The 20,193-nt window shown below is 43.4% G+C and overlaps 1 protein-coding gene across 2 annotated transcripts in view; it reads left to right on the top strand.

Moving 5' to 3' along the window:
- Positions 1–20,193, top strand: part of RSPO1 (R-spondin 1) — a 185,647-nt gene that overhangs the window by 121,956 nt on the left and 43,498 nt on the right. For both annotated transcript variants that reach the window (XM_040337222.1, XM_040337221.1), the window contains exon 2: positions 5,534–5,873. In XM_040337222.1, coding sequence (XP_040193156.1) covers positions 5,783–5,873 — 91 coding nt within the window. In that variant the 5' untranslated portion in view covers positions 5,534–5,782. The remainder of the gene's footprint in view (positions 1–5,533; positions 5,874–20,193) is intronic.

Below are 20,193 nucleotides of genomic sequence, written 5' to 3'. Positions count from 1 at the left end.
ACCTCCTCTTCTCGGGTCCCCCGATGGTGCTCCTGGCTTCTCCTCTCTGTCCAGTGCCCCACGGGAAGACACTTCCATTGACACAGACATCAAGTTTTGACCCTGCCCCCCGCTCCCTTGTCACTGGCTTTTATTGACAGCACTGTCTGTGGCCAATGGCTCCCAGTGAGACCTAGAAGCGAGGGTAGAGAAGAGCTGCAGATGTGCACATCACTGGATCAAATTAAGGCTCAGGAAAATAAAAGGGGGGGGGGTGAGGGGGATGCTGATGCCTAAACATTTTTTAAGGAATGCATTAAGGTAAAAAATGTTTTGGCTTTACAACCTTTAACAAGGCAGCCATATGCAATTGTATTAGAGCACCAAGGAACTACAAATCAACTACACGTACTATTCACTAGATTCAGATTGGCCATCCCTTCCATTGGTTTCATGCTGGTGATTCAAAAGAAAGGGCCTTCCTAAAAAATAGACCTACTATCAACACACTAGCTTACTGTAGCTAATAGGCTGATCTTTCTTTTACCTCTTCTGAACTGAGAAAACTGTGTGAGATATGTAAAGCTGGTACGCCTTCCCTAGTAATATGGTAGAGGGATCTATAGGATGCATGCCAAAAAAATATTTAAACAATAGTCACCAGTTCTTTGCTGTAACAAAAACCTTCATGCAGGGGTAAAAGTAAGATTCGTTTTTACAGGTTTCTATCGTAAAATAAATAGATTTCATAAAGATTTACCATAGTATTGATTAATGGGATTCATTTGTAGTTAAAAAAAAAACAAAACAAAAAAACATGCAATTACATAGTTAAAAATTACTGAGCAATGAGCGTGTTTGTCATCAGAAAAAAAAGCGGTCTGGTAAGAATTATGACTGTACACTCATGTAACTGAAAAGTATGACTTACCAGTGAGGTTTTCAGCCAAACCCAGACCTTTCAAGGCAAAAATTATATAGGTGCATACTGATGGGTTAAATCATTCACTTACTTCCAGTACTTCTTGGTGACACTGTTGGCTAGATCTTTTTGCAGACATTTCTAGTTCTGTAAGTGACCACCATAGAAATGTACCTCTGCTATGTGTACTACTGTGCTGTGGCTGGTAAACTAAGCTTTTTATGGACCATAAGGTGCCTATTGTTAATCTAATCCCAAATGCAGGCCCCCCACTGTACCCTATGAAGGTTTCTACACAAATACATGCTAACTGCCTTGCCTCATGTGATTGAGCTTGGCTTAGACATTGAGTGTTTTTATCACTGGGAGTCATGGTGGTTCCTGCTTAGCCTTCTCCTACTTCATAAAAAAGAGCATTTTTGGAGGGTCTCATCGCATTATGTGGGGGGATTGATCTAGCACCTTATGGAGGTCTTATTATGTAAATAATTATATTGTCTTCACTCTCTGTGAGCAAGTGATGGTGCAAGAGGGTATACTGTAGTACAGTAGTTTGTAATATGTCACAAGCTACAGTCATATCTCATAGGCTGGTATAAAGCAGGGCAGATATGTCCAAGAACCCCGATTGGCCCTTGTGGTTAGTGTTAACATTCCTGGAGTGCCCAACTTCAACCTTTTCGGTGATTGGTCTCCACTTGATAGCTGAAGCCAGGAAAACTTTCCTATTGGTTCCCTTTAACTCAGTAATGACATCACAGGTCACATGACAGCTGCAGTGAACATATGGGAACACATGGGAAAGTCTTCCTGCAACAAGGTAATCACTCCAATGTATCTCCCAGATTAGGTTCTGCTGTAACAGTCCTATTGGAATAGTTACTGGTGTCTTGACCTCCCTCTTATACATCTGCCACCATATCTCCTAACAGTCCCAGACTCCACAGAACTGTCATTGGATCAGTGGCGGCTGGTGCTCAAATTTTTTTTTTTGGGGGGGGGCGCAATCAAACAAACAAAATAAATCATCAATTGCAGCCTCACTGTGCCCATCAAACCGGTAACCAGACCCGGTGAACGTGATTGGCTGAGACGAGTGTCATTGTTAACCAGGGAACGCACACACCCTGCGTCCCCTGGTTAACTATTTGGAGGCCGATTAGAGCCAACAAGCTGTAATCGGAAAGCTGGCCGATGGCTCTGATAGGCACTTACAAAAACCAACAAGCTGCTGTTATTCAGATGGCCGGCGCTCACCAGGGGGATGGCCATCTGAATACTGGGTGGCAGCGGCGACAATACATAGAGATTCATGCAATGTGACCCTGCAGGGGAGAGAGGGGGCGGCGCTCCTGTGCCCACTATGGACGCACCGCCGCTGCATTGGATTAAAAAACAAAAATAACTGACACAGCATATTTAGGCTGGGTCCTGCTGTCAGCCGGGTGTTGGAAAGCCAGAGTAGTTGCTAGCACCTGGAGCCCAGGTCATGTACCCCACTTTTTTCTTTTCCTGGGTTCTCCAAGACCCAATGTCGTCACTATCCATCATTTTTTTTTTAAGCATAAATATATGTAGTACAGTGCTTCAAATGCACACCACATTGTATCTTACTTTTTACACATGCTTAACATCCCTCTGTGTGAATTGACAGCTATACATCAAAACTGACAGATATGATTTTCTACCTTGCAACTGATAACTGACAACTAATAACAACATGTACCTATCTCTCTATAAACGCAGGAATCACACAGCATTGATCTACAAATATATGGATATTTCAAAACAACACACAGCATTTTAAATTTGCAGTTTACACATTTGAAAAAAAATAAAACATTTATATAAATATATTTACTGGTACCTATCATGTGTTCATCGACTGGTATGCTTGTCCATATTGGCCTGTACACTCTTTAGCAGTACTGAAGTATTTGCACAGGTGCTGTAGAGACAGTGGCCCAGATTCACGTAGAATCGCGGCGGCGTAACGTATCGTAGATCCGTTACACCGCCGCAAGTTTTCATCGCAAGTGCCTGATTCACAAAGCACTTGCAATGAAAACCTACGCCGGCGGCCTCCGGCATAAGCCCGCGTAATTCAAAGGGGCGTGGGCCATTTAAATTAGGCGCGCTCCCGTGCCGGACCTACTGCGCATGCTCCCTTTTGAATTTCCCGCCGTGCTTTGCGCGAAGTGATGTCATTTTTTCGAACGGCGACGTGCGTAGCGTACTTCCGTATTCCCGGACGTCTTACGCAAGAAGGAAACATTTTTAAATTTCGACGCGGGAACGACGGCCATACTTTATACAGCACATACGTGTGCTGTGTAAAGTTAGGGCACCTAAAACGACGACTAAATTTGCGACGGGAAACTAGACTAGCAGCGACGTAGCGAACGCGAAAAACCGTTGTGGATCGCCGTAACTACTAATTTGCATACCCGACGCTGGTTTACGACGCAAACTCCCCCCAGCGGCGGCCGCGGTATTGCATTCTAAGATCCGACAGTGTAAAACAATTATACCTGTCGGATCTACAGGCTATCTATGCGTAACTGATTCTATGAATCAGTCGCATAGATACTCTGAGAGATACGACGGAGTATCTGAGATACTCCATCGTATCTCTGCTGTGAATCTGGCCCAGTATTCTGTATACCTCTAAACTTACAGTGTATGTAAAACCTAACAATGAACTTCCCTTATTTACTTCATTTTGGTCTGTTACCTATACCATTAAAAGTGTTTTGTTATATCTGTTCAACAAGTGTAAAAAAAAAAAAAAAATCTTCCTGTAGTGTTGTGTAGTATCAGTTATCATTGTTCCCTTCTTCCTATGTGGACTACAAAATTCCTGCTCCTGTATGGAGAAGAGAGGGAGGTGTTATGTAGTCCTAACATACTCCCTTGTTCCATGGTGACAATACTGCTCAGTATGGTTGTCACAATCAGATAGTGTGTTAATGGCAGAATTACTAGGTTAACTGCTTGCCGATCGCCGTACGCACTTATACGTCGACAGAATGGCACTCCTGGGCAAAAGGACGTACCTGTAAGTCCCCTTTAAGGAAGCGGCATTGTGGACGCGCACCCGCCACGAGCTCCGTGAGCCCGAAGTCGGGTCCCGCGGACTCGATCGCCGCGGGATACCCGCGATCATCTCACGGTGAGAAAGAATGGGGAGATGCTGATGATGTAAACAAGCATCTCCCCGCTCTGCCTAGTGACAATGACAGTGATCGCAGCTTCCTGTAATCGAAAGCGGTGATCACTGTTTTGTCACACACAGCCCATCCCCCGTACAGTAAGAAGCACTCATTAGGGCACACTTAAACCCTACAGCGCCACTTGGGGGTTAACCCCTTCACTGCCAGTGTCATAATCAGTGCATTTTTATAGCACTGATCGCTGAAAAAATGACAATGGTCCCAAAAATGTGTCAAAAGTGTCCGATGTGTCCACCATAATGTCACAGTCACGGTAAAAATCGCTGATCGCCGCCATTACTAGTAAAAAAAAGTTATTAATAAAAATGCCATAAAACTATTCCCTATTTTGTAGACGCTATAACTTTTGCGCAAACTGATCAATATTTTTTTTTACCAAAAATATGTAGAATACGTATCGGCCTAAACTGAGGGAATCATTTTTTTTTTTATATATATATTTTTGGGGGATATTTATTATAGCAAAAAGTAAAAAAATATTGAATTTTTTTTCTAAATTGATGCTCTAGTTTTGTTTATAGCGCAAAAAATAAAAACCGCAGAGGTGATCAAATACCACCAAAAGAAAGCTCTATTTGTGGGGGAAAAAAGGACGTCAATTTTATTTGGAAGCCACATCGCACGACCGCGCAATTGTCAGTTAAAGCGACCCAGTGCCGAATCTCAAAAAGTGGCCTGGTCTTTAACCAGACAAGTGGTCCGGGGCTGAAGTGGTTAAAATTAAGCAAAAAAGTGTGAGAAAATAAAACAAATGCAGCCACCACATCTAAGGGCTTGCAAGGTGCAATACTATCAATTTGTGGTCTTGGGTTTAGATACACTTTAAAAAAAAAAAAAATAGGAAATTAATTAATCAAAATATTTAATTCTCATAAAATCTGATGGTTGGTAATTCATCCTATCTATCCAAACCTAAAACGCCAGATTTTGGGTGGATTCATTCTTAATAGAAAATAAAAACTATCTTCAGTGATTGCATACAGTACAGGCATACCCCGCTTTAAGTACACTCACTTTACATACACTCGCGAGTAAGGACATACCTGCGAGTTTATGTAAAGTGGCTTACAAGTACTGTACAGACATTTTGCAGCCACAGTAGAAGGAGCTGAAGCTCCGAGAGTATAGCCCGCCCTGTTTCAGTGTACCCCTGACACCCCCACTACAGCCCCTGGGACCTCAACTACAGCTTCTGATACCCCCACTACAGCCCCTGACCCCCCCACTACACCCTAGAAGTGAAAAAAGGTATTGTTTCACTTTAAGTACATTTTCGTTTTACATACATGCTCTGGTCCCATTGTGTACTCAAAAGTGGGGTATGCCTGTACACACAAACAAACCCTGAGTTTAAAATCATCAAACACTTTAGTAACAAATTATTTTATTTTTTCTATAGGTGGCTCAAGAAGACCGCATAGGCATCAATCTATGTAGCAAATCTCGTGTTAACCCCAATGGGACTCAGTGGAAGCCCAGGATGTCAGAAGAAAAACATCTATTTTATACAACTGGTATGGTTTGCAGAGATGAACCAGGCAAGTACAGACTTGCATTTGTAATCAGCACTCACTGAAAGAACGATAAGAGTGGCACAGAGTCCCTCCAATCAGCCGGCTGTGCATGTACTCAGTGCTGGAGAGTTACTATGCAGTTTGGACTATTTACTGTGCTTGTCTTGGTCTTGATGGATATTTCAGACAGCAGCAAGCTTGTGAAGGGGAGGAGACACAGGAGAAGTAAGTGCTACCCTTGTTCCAAAACCTGCGTCAGCATTGTAGTCTCTCTGTTTATAATAAATTAAATCCAGTTGGTTAAAAATAACAGAAACAATATTCTAATTTGTCAGTAAAATTGTGTATCGTCTTGTCAGGCTATTATTTAGTTATCAGTTTAATGCATGACTTTATTTATAGGGATTTATTATATGATTTTATTTATAGTTTATATATAGATATATATATATATATATATATATATATATATATATATATATATATATATATACAGTAGATATATAAAGATATAGATATTAGATATAGATATTAGATATAGATATATCTATACATATATATATAGATACAGAGAGAGATGTATATCTCTCTATATATAGATATATATACATACACTCTCTGGCCTCTTTATTAGGTACACCTGCTAATTTGCTTGGTAACACAAATTGCTAATCAGCCAATCACATGGCAGCAGCTCAATGCATTTAGGCATCTAGATGTGGTGAAGAGTAGACGAATTGCTGAAGTTAAAACCGAGCATCAGAATGTAGAAGAAAGGGGATTTAAGTGGCTTTGAACGTGGTATGGTTGTTGGTGCCAGGCGGGCTGGTCTGAGTATATAAAAAACTGTTTGGACTGCTTGGAAATACTTGGATTGTCATGCACAAAAATGTCTAGGGTTTACAGTGAATGGTCCAAAAGACCCGTTGTGTGGATGAAAATACCTTGTTGATGTCAGAGGTCAGAGGGAGAATGGGTGCCACTCCTGTCAGCTAAGGGACAGGAAACTGAGGCTACCTATCACACAGAATTGTGCTCACCAAAATGGGACAATAGAAGATTGGAAATACATTGCCTGGTCTTGATTTTAGCTGCAACATTCATATAGTAGGTTCAGAATTTGGCGTAAACAACATGAAAGCACGGATCTATCCTGCCTATCGAAAGTTCAGGCTGGCGGTGGTGTAATGTGTGGGGGATATTTGTGGGCGATATTTTCTTGGCACACTTTGGTCCCCATAATACCAATTAATCATTGTTTAAACGCCACGTCCTACCTTAATATTGTTACTGACCATGTCCATTCCTTTATTACTACAGTGTAGCTACTTCCAGCAGGATAATGCACCATGTCACAAATCTCAAACTATCTCAAACTGGTTTCTTGAACATGACAATGAGTTCAATGTCCTCCACAGTCACCAGATCTTAATCAACCTTTGGGATATGGTGGAACAAGAGATTCGCAAACTGGTACTAGAAAGGTGTACCTAAACAGTGGGAATGTATAATATATATATATATATTGTAACGACACCCCAAGTATGAAAGGGGTTAACGTTGTTTAGGATATTCCATTCCCGAACACAAGGCAGCTACCAGACACTCCAACCAGCTGAATAAGACCTCATACAAATAATTCTCCCCCAAATACGAGACAAAGCTCCGTGCTGAGGTTCAAGCAGGAATCACAATCTTTATTGAAAGACTACAGGCTTGTATACAGTAAAAGAGGAGGTGCATACATATCTTGCTCATTTTACTCTGAAAATACACCTGTGACCTGACCTAATTAACATGAGCTAATTAACTAATCTCTTTAGACAACATAGGTGACTCAAAGGCATGAACTTTCAGGTCCTAGTTTTGCTGTCACCTAGCTTCCTAACTACAATACACATTATCATAAATACACCTTCACACAATTGCAGGGTCAATTAGCACAAGCAGCAATGAAAGATCCTTAGAAGTTATCCTAGACTCATTTACATTATAACAGACAGACAGGTGGCTGGAGCTGAAGCAAGGGTATCCCATACTTTATAAGGGATTATGGGTTCCACGGGCCATCCTGTTATATATACATATATATATATATATATATATACACACAGTATCTCACAAAAGTAGTGAGTGTACAGCTTGTATAACAGTGTAAATTTGCTGTCCCCTCAAAATAACTCAACACGCAGCCATTAATGTCTAAATCGCTAGCAACAAAAATGAGTACACCCCAAGTGAAAATTTCCAAATTGGGCCCAAAGTGTCAATATTTTGTGTGGCCACCATTATTTTCCAGCACTGCCTTAACCCTCTTGGGCATGGAGTTCACCAGAGCTTCACAGGTTGCCACTGGAGTCCTCTTCCACTCCTCCATGACGACATTACAGAGCTGGTGGATGTTAGATACCTTGCGCTCCTCCACCTTCAATTTCAGGTTGCCCCACAGATGCTCAATAGGGTTTAGGTCTGTGGCCCAGTCTCCTGAAGGGTGGGGATCATCCTCTGCTTCAGTATGTCACAGTACATGTTGGCATTCATGGTTCCCTCAATGAACTGTAGCTCCCCAGCAGCACTCATGCAGCCCCAGACCATGACACTCCCACCACCATGATTGACTGTAGGCAGGACACACTTGTCTTTGTACTCCTCACCTGGTTGCCACCACACATGCTTGACACCATCTGAACCAAATAAGTTTATCTTGGTCTCATCAGACCACAGGATATGGTTTCAGTAATCCATGTCCTTAGTCTGCTTGTCTTCAGCAAACTGTTTGCGGGCTTTCTTGTGCATCATCTTTAGAAGAGGCTTCCTTCTGGGATGACAGCCATGCAGACCAATTTGATGCAGTGTGCATGCAACATATGGTCTGAACACTGACAGGCTGACCCCCCACCCCGTCAACCTCTGCAGCAATGCTGGCAGCACTCATACATCTATTTCTCAAAGACAACCTCTGGATATGACGCTGAGCACGTGCACTGTACTTCTTTGGTAGACCATGGCAAGGCCTGTTCTGTGTGGAACCTGTCCTGTTAAACCTCTGTATGGTCTTGGCCACTGTGATGCAGCTCAGTTTCAGGGTCTTGGCAATCTTCTTATAGCCTAGGCCATCTTTATGTACAGCAACAACTCTTTTTTTCAGATCCGCAGAGAGTTCTTTGCCATGAGGTGCCATGTTGAACTTCCAGTGGCCAGTATGAGAGAGTGAGAGCGATAACACCAAATTTATCGCACCTGCTCCCCATTCACACCTGAGACCTTGTAACACTAACGAGTCACATGACACCGGGGAGGGAAAATGGCTAATTGGGCCCAATTTGGACAATTTCACTTAGGGGTATACTCACGTTTGTTGCCAGCGGTTTAGACATTAATGTCTGTGTGAGTTATTTTGAGGGGACAGCAAATTTACACTGTTATACAAGCTGTACACTCACTACTTTACATTGTAGCAAAGTGACATTTCTTAAGTGTTGTCACATGAAAAGATATAATAAAATATTTACAAGCATGTGAAGGGTGTACTCACTTTTGTGAGATACTGAATATATATATATATATATATATATATATATATATATATATATACATACATACTATAGCACAGAGAATACATTCGTAATACAACAGCAGTCCATACATTATGCAATTGACTTTCCTGCCACACTAGGTATTGCAGTGTTTATTCCTTTATTTTAGTAGAAATTCATAAATGCAGGCTGAGGTGTGGAGGCTTTTGGTGTCTCACAGAGCTCTGTGAACATAACACTGGAAAGAACACTCTGTGATTTGAGGAGAGGCTGATCACAAGACTTTGACAGGTCATGTGGTCAGGTTCTCCTCCTAAGGCCCCGTACACACGACCAGTTTCCTCGGCAGAATTCAGCTTCCGACCGAGTTTCTGGCTGAATTCTGCCGAGGAAACTGGTCGTGTGTACACTTTCAGCCGAGGAAGCCGACGAGGAGCTCGACGAGGAAATAGAGAACATGTTCTCTATTTCCTCGTTGTTCTATGGGAGCTCTCGTCCCGCCGAGCTCCTCGGCGGCTTCAGTGCTGAACTGGCCGAGGAACTCGATGTGTTTGGCACGTCGAGTTCCTCGGCCGTGTGTACGAGGCTTAACAGCTTTTTTCCCTTCATTAACTTGAAGGAGCTTTGCTAACTTCAGAATCCCAAAACAAGTTGAGGCTGAACTCCTGACGAAGCTACACATACGTTAGTGAAACGCGTTGACGTCATCAGTGCATCACGTTATGTAAGGAATGCTGCCTCATTTAACCCATTCAACAGCGGGATCTCAGAGATTACCAGGAGTTAGACTGGTACACCTCCTGGCCACAGCCAACTAAGGGACGCACTATACACATGACAGACAGCAAGTAACAGCGGGCTTGAATGGCATTCCTGGAGCACGGGAAGACAAATATACAGTATGTGAAGCGCTGTCAAGTAAAGGAGCATCGAGTCAGTGACAGCCCTCTGCCTTTATTAACTTTTGTATAGTTGGGTTGAGCTGTGGATTGCGGTTGGTGTGGATACACCATTCTATTGGTATACTGCCAGTGTAACTGCTTAGCTCTATCGCAGCCTGCTTACAGGCGTGGACTATACTGAGTGTCTGTCTCTTTGCAAGCCTATTTAGTCAGCAATGACCGTATTTACTTCCATTGCTGCTTCTGCTTTGCAACGAGTGGCCATTTATTTGAGGAACTGTAAGAGCCTATAGCTTGATTTCAATTATTAACTGTGTGCTGTCTGCCTGGAGGACACATGGTTATTTAGATCAATTGAAATTCAAGCATCCATGGATTCTTGGAAGCTTAAAGCTGGCCATACACTATTATGTAGTACAAGGGCCCACCTGATTGCATACAAATTGAAAGTTTTTGGATTAGACCTCATATTATATGGTTTTGATAAATTTAAAGGAAAATTTTATAAGAAAATTGTATATTGTATGGCCAGCCTAAGTCACTAATATATGATCCTACTATTCATCTTGCTTATACTTCCTGCTGCCAAGCTGCTCTATCATCTTAAGTGAGATTTAGCTGATTTATCCATCTCTTGGAGGGACTGTCTAGCATTAAAGCGGAGGTTCACACAAAAAGTGAACCTCCGCTTTTTGGATCCCTCCACCCCCCCTCCGGTGTCACATTTGGCACCTTACAGTGGGGAGGGGGGTGCAGATACCTGTCTGAGACAGATATTTGCACCACTTCCGGGTTCTAACTCCCACAGGAGTCCAGCCCCGCCCCCCCCCCCCCCGCTGTCTTCTGGGAAACACTGTTCCCAGGAGAGAGTGGGGACCAGTGATGGCGGCTGAAGCAGCCGAGGACCAAGCGATTGCTTAGCCTCGTCTGCTGACATCGCGGGACAGGTAAGTGTCGGGTGGACCTCCGCTTTAAGCAACAACAACTGTGGATGAACTCCCCCCCCCCCATATATTTTAAATTTTAGTGAGATTGCTCTCCAATTACACAAAGAGATTATTTTTAGCAGCAATAGGTTTGTGATTTTAGGATTTGGTAGCAGCCAACATTGGGTCTTGGTGCATATGTGCTCACAGACATAAAAAAAAAACAAGAAGGCACTACACACTAAACTGAGTTAACTATATGTTTATTAAGCAATTGGCTCAACAAAATGTTCAAGCATATATATATATATATAACCTGAATAACCCCATGTGCTCCTAAAAAAACACCTGATTCCCCCTGTAATCCCTCCCAGACTGGAACCATGACCACCCTCATAGATATAGAGAGGGATGAGGATTCAGTCCCAAAGTGGAGCTGAGCCCACCCTCTCCTAAACACAACCTCCCCCCACACCAGAAGGGGGAACCTAACCCACCCCACCAAGTACCAGTGCTCTACCTTAAAGCAACAGCGGGCGAATGAGGAACCTGAACTAAGTGGGACAGAGATGCGTTCCTACCCAAGTGTGGCTACTAGTCATAATCACACATAACCCACAGTACCAGTCAGTCAAAAAGGCGTCAGTCAATGGCAGGGAATGGGATCCAATTGGCTGCATATATGTACCGCACTTTCTTGCTTAATAATCTACGCTGGTTTTCTGTGGAATATATACATACATTAGACGTCCGGATATTAATTTAGTGTACATTGTTTATATATGCACTAGTATGGTGTTTTTTGTTTTTTAGCGAACTAAGCACTGTGTGATTTTTTTTTTTTATAATTATTACTCTTTTTGATACTAAATTATTGAAATAAAGTATATTATTTTAAGCGTTGTTTGCCATTTTTGTAACCACCCTTGACCCAGTCCCAGGGCTGTACCCTATGGGCTAGGGTGCATCTTTTTAATGCTAAAGCTGAATTGAACTCTACTATTCTTTACAGCCCAGTTAACCACCACCTTAGACCGTGCTTGATGTGCCGTTGCCACGGTGCTGTAGATGTGATCAGCTATAACATTTGATGGCTTGATTTGATGGCTGAGAGCAGATGAAACTGTGAGGCCCCGTACACACGACCGAGGAACTCGACGTGCCAAACACATCGAGTTCCTTGTCGAGTTCAGTGTGGAAGCCGCCGAGGAACTCGGCGGGCCGACTTTTCCCATTGACTAACGAGAAAATAGAGAACATGTTCTCTTTTCGGCCCGACGAGTTCCTCGACGGGTTCCTCGCTGAAAAGTGTACACACGACCAAGTTTCTCGCCAGAATCCAGCTCCGACCGAGTTTCTGGCTGAATTCTGCCGAGAAACTCGGTCGTGTGTACGGGGCCTTACAGTTATCTTTAGCGACATACCTTGAATTCAAGGCTACATTAACACCGGCGATTAGGGCCAGTGCGAAAAGAAGGCTAGGTGAGGCCACCGGACCTGTTCACTATAATGAGAGGTCACTGGCAGCAACATTTTGTGTGTGTCCATCTGTGATCACTGGATGTACAGAGAGACCCAAATAGCTGTGGCCGCTGGCAACCTGTCATTGTGGTGAATGGAGCTGCAGCAGGTACTGCCACTACAATTTGTATATGCCTTAATCACTGGTGTGAATGTAGTTGTGTGTCTAGGTGTTGGGCTACTATTCAGTAGTTCACATTATTTATTGATTGCTGTATATAAATGTATATTTATAATTTGATGCCATATTTATGTCAAACATAGCTTTTATTGTTTGTTATGATCGGTTCAGGGAGAGTGTAGCGCTGTGAGCCAAACATCCTCCTGGTGTTAGGCCCCGTACACACGACAGAGGAACTCGACGTGCTTGGCACGTCGAGTTCCTCGTCGAGTTTTGGGATGAAGCCGCCGAGGAGCTCGGCGGGCCGGCTTCTCCCATAGAAGAACGAGGACAACGAGAAAATAGAGAACATGTTCTCTATTTTCTCGTCGAGTTCCTCGGCGGCTCCATCGAGCCAAAACTGTACAGACGACAGAGATTCTCGGCAGAATCCGGGTTTTCACCGAGTTTCTCGGTGAATTCTGCCGAGAATCTCTGTCGTGTGTACGAGGCCTAAGACTTTTTTTGTTGTTTTTGGCGGTGTGAATGTAGCCTCAATGCTTTGGGAAACAGTTAAATCAATAGGTTTAAGTGATATATATTTGTAAAACACAGGTCTCTGAATTATAAATGTGTTCTTTTTAAAGCAGTGGTACGGCCACGGTAGGCACCTTCAAAATCAGTTTATTATAAAAATACAAATGAAAAAAAAAAATATATATATATATATATATATATATATATATACACAAGCAGACTGTACTGTTCATTTCTAGGGCCCAGATTCTCAAAGGGCTTACGACGGCGCAGCGCCATGTACGCCGTCGTAAGTCCTAATCTGGGCCGTCGTATCTATGCAACTGATTTTTAGAATCAGTTAAGCATAGATATCCATTAGATCCGACAGGCGTAAGGCTCTTACGCCGTCAGATCTAAACTGCAATTTTTTTTTGGCCGCTAGGTGGCGTTTCCGTCATTTTCCCCGTCGAGTATGCAAATTAGCTAGATACGCAAATTCCCGAACGTACGCGCGGCCGACGCAGTACATTTCCGACGTTTATGTTAGGTTTTCCCTGCGTAAAGTTGCCCCTGCTTTATGAGGGGCAACCAATGTTAAGGATGGCCGTCGTTCCCGTGTCAAAATTTATAAATTTCCGTTTTTTGCGCAAGTCGTCCGTGAATGGGGCTGGACGCCATTTACGTTCACGTCAAAACCAATGACGTCCTTGCGACGTCATTTGGAGCAATGCACCCTGGGATATTTTACGGACGGCGCATGCGCAGTACATTCGGTGCGGGAACGCGCCTGATTTAAATTCTACACGCCCCCTACCCGCCTTATTTGAATTAGGCGGGCTTACGCCGGGTGATTTACGCTACGCCGCCGCAACTTTACACGCAAGTGCTTTGTGAATAAAGCACTTGCATGAAAAACTTGCGGCGGCGTAACGTAAATGAGATACGTTACGCCCGCCCAAATTTACTCCATTCTACGAGAATCTGGGCCTAGGTTTTTTTCACATTGTTTCAGTGTTATTCATAAAACTGATATCAAGAACATTCAACTCAAACCAGTTTAGCAATAAACAACAGCAAAGTTGACTGTAAAGTCCATTCTGTAGCCATATTATTGACAATAGCAAAGCATAAACCAACTGATGAGAATGACTGTCCTGTTCATTGCCCTGTAATGATATTGCTGGGATTGCTGCCCGCTTGGCTCATTGGTTGTATGTTTTGCAAGCTCTGGATGCTGGCATGTGCCTGATGCTGTGTAATCTGCAGGAAGTGCTTGTCTAAGGGATGCAATGAAGTGAGCATTACCCTGGAATTATCCAGCTATTTGTCGGGCTACTCATCAGATTAGAAAGGGAAACGCAAACAGACTAACTAAGCCCACTCAAAAAAAGGTTTTCACTTTTTTCTTTAAATAAGATGTCTTTTGTTGCTTGTTGTATCAGATCTGCTTTTAGTTAAAACATTGAAATTAGGTCATTTGTTTTTATTTTTGTCTAAACCAAACTCTTGATTCATAGCAGTTTGCTATATGCAAATTGTATACATTGGTCCAGTAGCTACATTTTAGTATATCCACTGTATCTATGAATGAACAATATTTTTTTTTCAGTTAAAGCTGACCTCTAAGCAGATTGAAAAAAATAATAAAATAAAAAATACGGTACACAGTTATTTATTTATTAAACAATTAAAATATATCTATAACCAAAACTTTTTTCAATTTTGGGTATAATTGGAAAGAGCAGTGATAATTTTGGCAGCAAATTTCGATTTAGTTAGTCTTAGTCTTTTGACTAAAATGTCATTTTAGTTTTACTCCCATTTTAGTCATCTGCAATTGTTTTAGATTTAGTCATATTTAGTGGACTAAAACCTCCAGTACATTTATGTCAACTAAAATTTATTGGGTTTATTTACATTGGAATGCATTATTTAAAGTGGAGGTTGACCTTAAAACCTTTTTTTTTAACATTAGATTTAGGCTCGTTTTGTCAAGGGGAATCGGGTGTTTTTTTTACAATCGAAGCAGTACTTATCGTTTTAGAGATGCATCTTCTCCGCCACTTCCGGGTATGGGCTGCGGGACTGGGCGTTCCTACTTGATTGACAGGCTTCCGACGGTCGCATACATTGCGTCACGATTTTCCGAAAGTAGCTGAACGTCGGTGCGCAGGCGCCGTATAGAGCCGCACCGACGTTCGGCTTCTTTCGGCTACTCGTGACGCGGATGTATGCGACCGTCGGGAGCCTGTCGGAAGCCTGTTAATCAAATAGGAACGCCCAGTCCCGAAGACCATACCCGAAGCGGCGGAGAAGATCGCTCTCTAAAACGGTAAGTACAGCTCGGATTTAAAAAAAACTACCCGATTCCCCTTGACAAAATGAGCCTCAATCTAATCTTACATTTTTTTTTTCGGGTGAACTCCCGCTTTAAGCATTTCTCTACAATTTCCAAACTCATTATATACTCCTGGATTGAAAAATCGAATATGTTATTATGTTTGGTATTAAGGTTGCACTACAGACACAGATTTAGTCATTATATAATGTCTTTAAGGTAAACCAAATTTCATTAAAAAAATATTGCTTTTTTGACAAAATTGTATTTTTAAAATAAAAGAAAGTAATAATAAAAACTCTTTGTGTGATAAAGCCCCCTATGCAGTACACATTTACATGAACTTGTCTGCTTTCAGAAAATATATAATGTTTTTTTTTGGGGGGGGGGGGTGGTTTATGTAATCTTCGGTCTAAATAGATTTTTTTAAGCATGGGTTCAAAAACAGCTCTGGCAGCAAAAGGGTAAAAAAAAGTGTGCTACTCTCCCATAGTGGACAAGCTGCAAAGCCTATTGACAAGGAGCAGGTCTCCTTCAGGGGGCCTCGATATATTAGTATGAAGTTTGAGTGTGTCCACAGACAGCAGAGAGCCCACAGTCCTTGTAGGATCAATGTGATCAGAGCACTCCATCTTCCACAGCCCTTACTTTACTGGACTAATGCCCCTTTCACACGGGGCAGTGGAGGTGCGGTGACGGTATAGCGTATTTTCCGTGATATTCAGCCGCTAGCGGTGCAGTTTTAACCCCCGCTGGCAGCCGAAAAAGGGTTAATACCGCCCGCAATGCGCCTCTGTAGAGGCGCATTGCTGGCGGGATTACCGCGGTTTCCCAATGATTTCAATGGGAAGGAGCAGTATAGGAGCGGTAAACACCCCGCTCCTATAACGCTCTAAAGATGCGGCTAGCAGGACTTTTGGAGCGGTCCTGCTAGCGCACAGCTTCAATGTGAAAGCCTTCGGGCTTTCACATTGAAGCCTGCAGGGCACGATTTTTTCAGGTGGTATAGCAGCGCTATTTTTAGTGCTGAACCGCCTAAAAAATGTGTCAGTGTGAAAGGGGTCTAAGAGATCCAATCAGCACTGCAGGTGTGTATCTCAGAGGCAGTGTGTGAGAGGGCTAACTACACAGTCAAGCCCCCGCTATCCAAATAGAACATCCCTCTTCAGGCTGCAAATAACAGCCATTGATGGTCTAACTCAGGGCCGAAACTAGTGGGGGCAGGTGGGGCGCCTGCCCTGGGTGACTAATCTAGGGGGGCGCAGTATAGGAGCGGTAAACACCCCGCTCCTATAACGCTCTAAAGATGCGGCTAGCAGGACTTTTGGAGCGGTCCTGCTAGCGCACAGCTTCAATGTGAAAGCCTTCGGGCTTTCACATTGAAGCCTGCAGGGCACGATTTTTTCAGGTGGTATAGCAGCGCTATTTTTAGTGCTGAACCGCCTAAAAAATGTGTCAGTGTGAAAGGGGTCTAAGAGATCCAATCAGCACTGCAGGTGTGTATCTCAGAGGCAGTGTGTGAGAGGGCTAACTACACAATCAAGCCCCCGCTATCCAAATAGAACATCCCTCTTCAGGCTGCAAATAACAGCCATTGATGGTCTAACTCAGGGCCGAAACTAGTGGGGGCAGGTGGGGCGCCTGCCCTGGGTGACTAATCTAGGGGGGCGTCGCCAGGGGTCCCGCCCGCACTGGGAACTGCTGCTATAGGGGTGTCACTGCCACCCGATTAAGTGTAATGGACAGGCAGCGGTCGCTGCATAGTCTGTCAAATACCGGAGAATCAAATAGGAGGGGACTACAGAGATGTACTAGCGTTAAATCACTCTGCTCCTCCCACCCACCCTAAAGAAAGGCATTCCAGAGTGACGCTTCAACTACTATTGCTGTGTTGCTAAGCAACAGTAGCTGCAGCATTGCTCTTAAATGCTTTTCTATAGGACAGCCGAGCGGGAGGAGCGGAATGATTCAGCACGAGTGCACCTGTGTAGTCTCCCTCCTATTATCCAGTATTTGACAAACTATACAGTGGGTGCAGCCTGTCCCTTACACTTGAACCGGAGGCAGTGACACCCTAGAGCAATGGGGTTGATGTGGTAAAGGACCTGGATTCGGAAATCAGGGTGCAGAGGAGCCTCTGAACTTGGGGTGGGCTGTAGAGGAGGTCTTGGATTAGTACAGGAGTGCAGAGGAGGCCCTGGACTAGGGGTGTGGGTACAGAGGAGGCCATTGACTAGGAAATGGTGGTTGGTCTGGCAAAGGCCCCTGGATAGGGGGGTAAATGGGATATACTGGACTAGGTGAGGGGGTGCCTGGAGGTCCCAGATTAGGAGAGGGGGTGTCTGGGGGGCCCTGGACTATGGGAGGGGGATCGTAAAGGCCCTGTGGACTAGGAAAGAGGGTGCCTAAAGGACCTTCCAGCTTCAGGGAGAAAGAGCCTGGATTTGAAGCCCGAGCAGAGGAAGAGCCTGCCTGGGCCCTGGAGGGGATGGGTACATTTATCAATTGTCGCAAGTAATGCCAAACAGGAGCAGAGAGACAGGTCATGTGATAGATTTATTAAAGGAGAAGTACAGCCAAAGACTGTTTGGTTGGATTTCTCCTGTGGATCACAGCAGTGCAGATTGTTTTGCACACCTCTGAGGCCCCGTACACACGACCAGTTTCCTCGGCAGAATTCAGCTTCCGACCGAGTTTCTGGCTGAATTCTGCCGAGAAACCCGGCCGTGTGTACACTTTCGGCCGAGGAAGCCGACGAGGAGCTCGGCGAGGAAATAGAGAACATGTTCTCTATTTCCTCGTTGTTCTATGGGAGCTCTCTCCCCGCCGAGCTCCTCGGCGGCTTCAGTGCTGAACTGGCCGAGGAACTCGATGTGTTTGGCACGTCGAGTTCCTCGGCCGTGTGTACGGGGCCTGACCCATTTTCAACTGATAGGGGCTTAAGCCAACTCTCGGCTGATGTCAAAGAGTCGGTCCAGGCTGGGGAAAGATTGCAACCATATGGTTGGGATCCGCTCACATGCCTGGACTGGCACCCAGCTCAGTCTCTATGTGAGCCGCTGAGAGCCTGAGCCAGCCACTCCCACCCCTGACGAAAATTATGAAGAAAACAGGAAACAGTTAGATCATCTTTCATGTTTGTATTGTTGTCTCTGTTCCCATTGGGGAGATTCACACTCTTTCTCTGTGTCCTGGTGACATGATTTCAAGTGAGGGAAAATTAATAATCTTGAGTTGTCACTGGAACAGAAACAGAGGGTCAACAAGGACACTTGTTCCAGTGACAACTGTCTATAAGGGGATTTTTTTTATGTTGGAGAGATTTCATCTTGATTGGTTTAGGTACCCCTTGTAATCCCCTGCTAAGCAGTTCTTAAGGAATGGGAGGGGTGGCACTAAAAGATAGTCAGGTGTGCTTCATTCTCATGTGTGATGGGAGGAGAGAGAAAAGGAAGGACTTACTCAGTCTGTTGCTGCTCCTTCACTGTCCAATTGTAGCCTGGGGACAGAGAGGTGATTAGACTTTGTGTTTAACTGCAGCAGGAAGAAAAGTCACGTCACCTAGCTGATGTGCTATCTGGCAGGGTGTGTATATTTCAAGACTGGCTGGACAGAAATACAGAAGCAAAATCTTTGTCATATACTGTAAAATAGCTTACACATATGTAATTTAATGCTGTTTACCTAGTGATTAACATTAAAGTTGTTTTAAACCTCAGCCATGAAATCTAAGCAAAGCACATATATCCATAGTGTTTTCTTATCTCTCTCCAAAGCTCTAAGTGTATTTTCTCTCTGGTACTTTGAGAAGTTTTCCTGACACGTGAGATACATTTGTGTCAGGAGGGGGGAAGCTCAGCAGACAGATTTTCCATTCAGAGCAAAGTTCTTCTGCTGTGTGGATGGGGGTGTGTTCCTTTCTTCCAATCAGCTCTCACACACTGTAACTGCAGCCTCTTCGCCCCCTCCTCTATGCTCCTGACAGATGAAGAAAGATTTTAACACTTTTCTGCCCTTTGTAGGGGTGTAGAGAATAGAAGACTGCAGATAAGCAAGTAAAATTTGTGTAAGAGGATTTGTTTCATCTCTGTGTATCATCTGAGTATACTCACTTTACTGGGTATATGTGAGGGTTTACAACCACTTTAAGATCCCATAACAATGTACCAAATACCAGAGACTTTACGTGAAGAGTTGCTGATGATGGTGATGTACATGACATTTTAAGACAATAAAGAAAGGAAAATGTACATCAAAACATATTGCAGGATTAAACAGAAAACAAAGTTAATTAGACTCTGCTATGGCTATGGCTGAGACTAGATAAACTGTATTCTGGGACATATTCTAAGAGATACAATCCCGTTCCTTTATATTCATGACTTAGCCAATCTCACAAGGCAAGAAATAAAAGATATAAACATAAAGCCAAAACTGATTTTGATGATGGGGTAGGAGTGACATTCAACACATTTTCCAGATCAAACAATCTCGTTTGTCAAGAAATGTGGAGAGCTTATCAGAGAATATATCAAAGATACATTTTACATCAATAGCATATCAGAGACATTCCAACATGTACCAACGTATATTGTTGCAATATTTATCAAAGATTGTGTATAGTTAACTTACATATGTATTGAACTGTCTGCCTAACAAAAAATGTAATCCAAGTCTGGTTTCTATTCAGAGGGAGATAAGAA

The sequence above is a fragment of the Rana temporaria genome, chromosome 2 (genome assembly GCF_905171775.1).
Source record: "Rana temporaria chromosome 2, aRanTem1.1, whole genome shotgun sequence".
Taxonomy (NCBI): Eukaryota; Metazoa; Chordata; class Amphibia; order Anura; family Ranidae; genus Rana; species Rana temporaria.
This window is presented reverse-complemented; position numbering and strand designations above follow the sequence as displayed.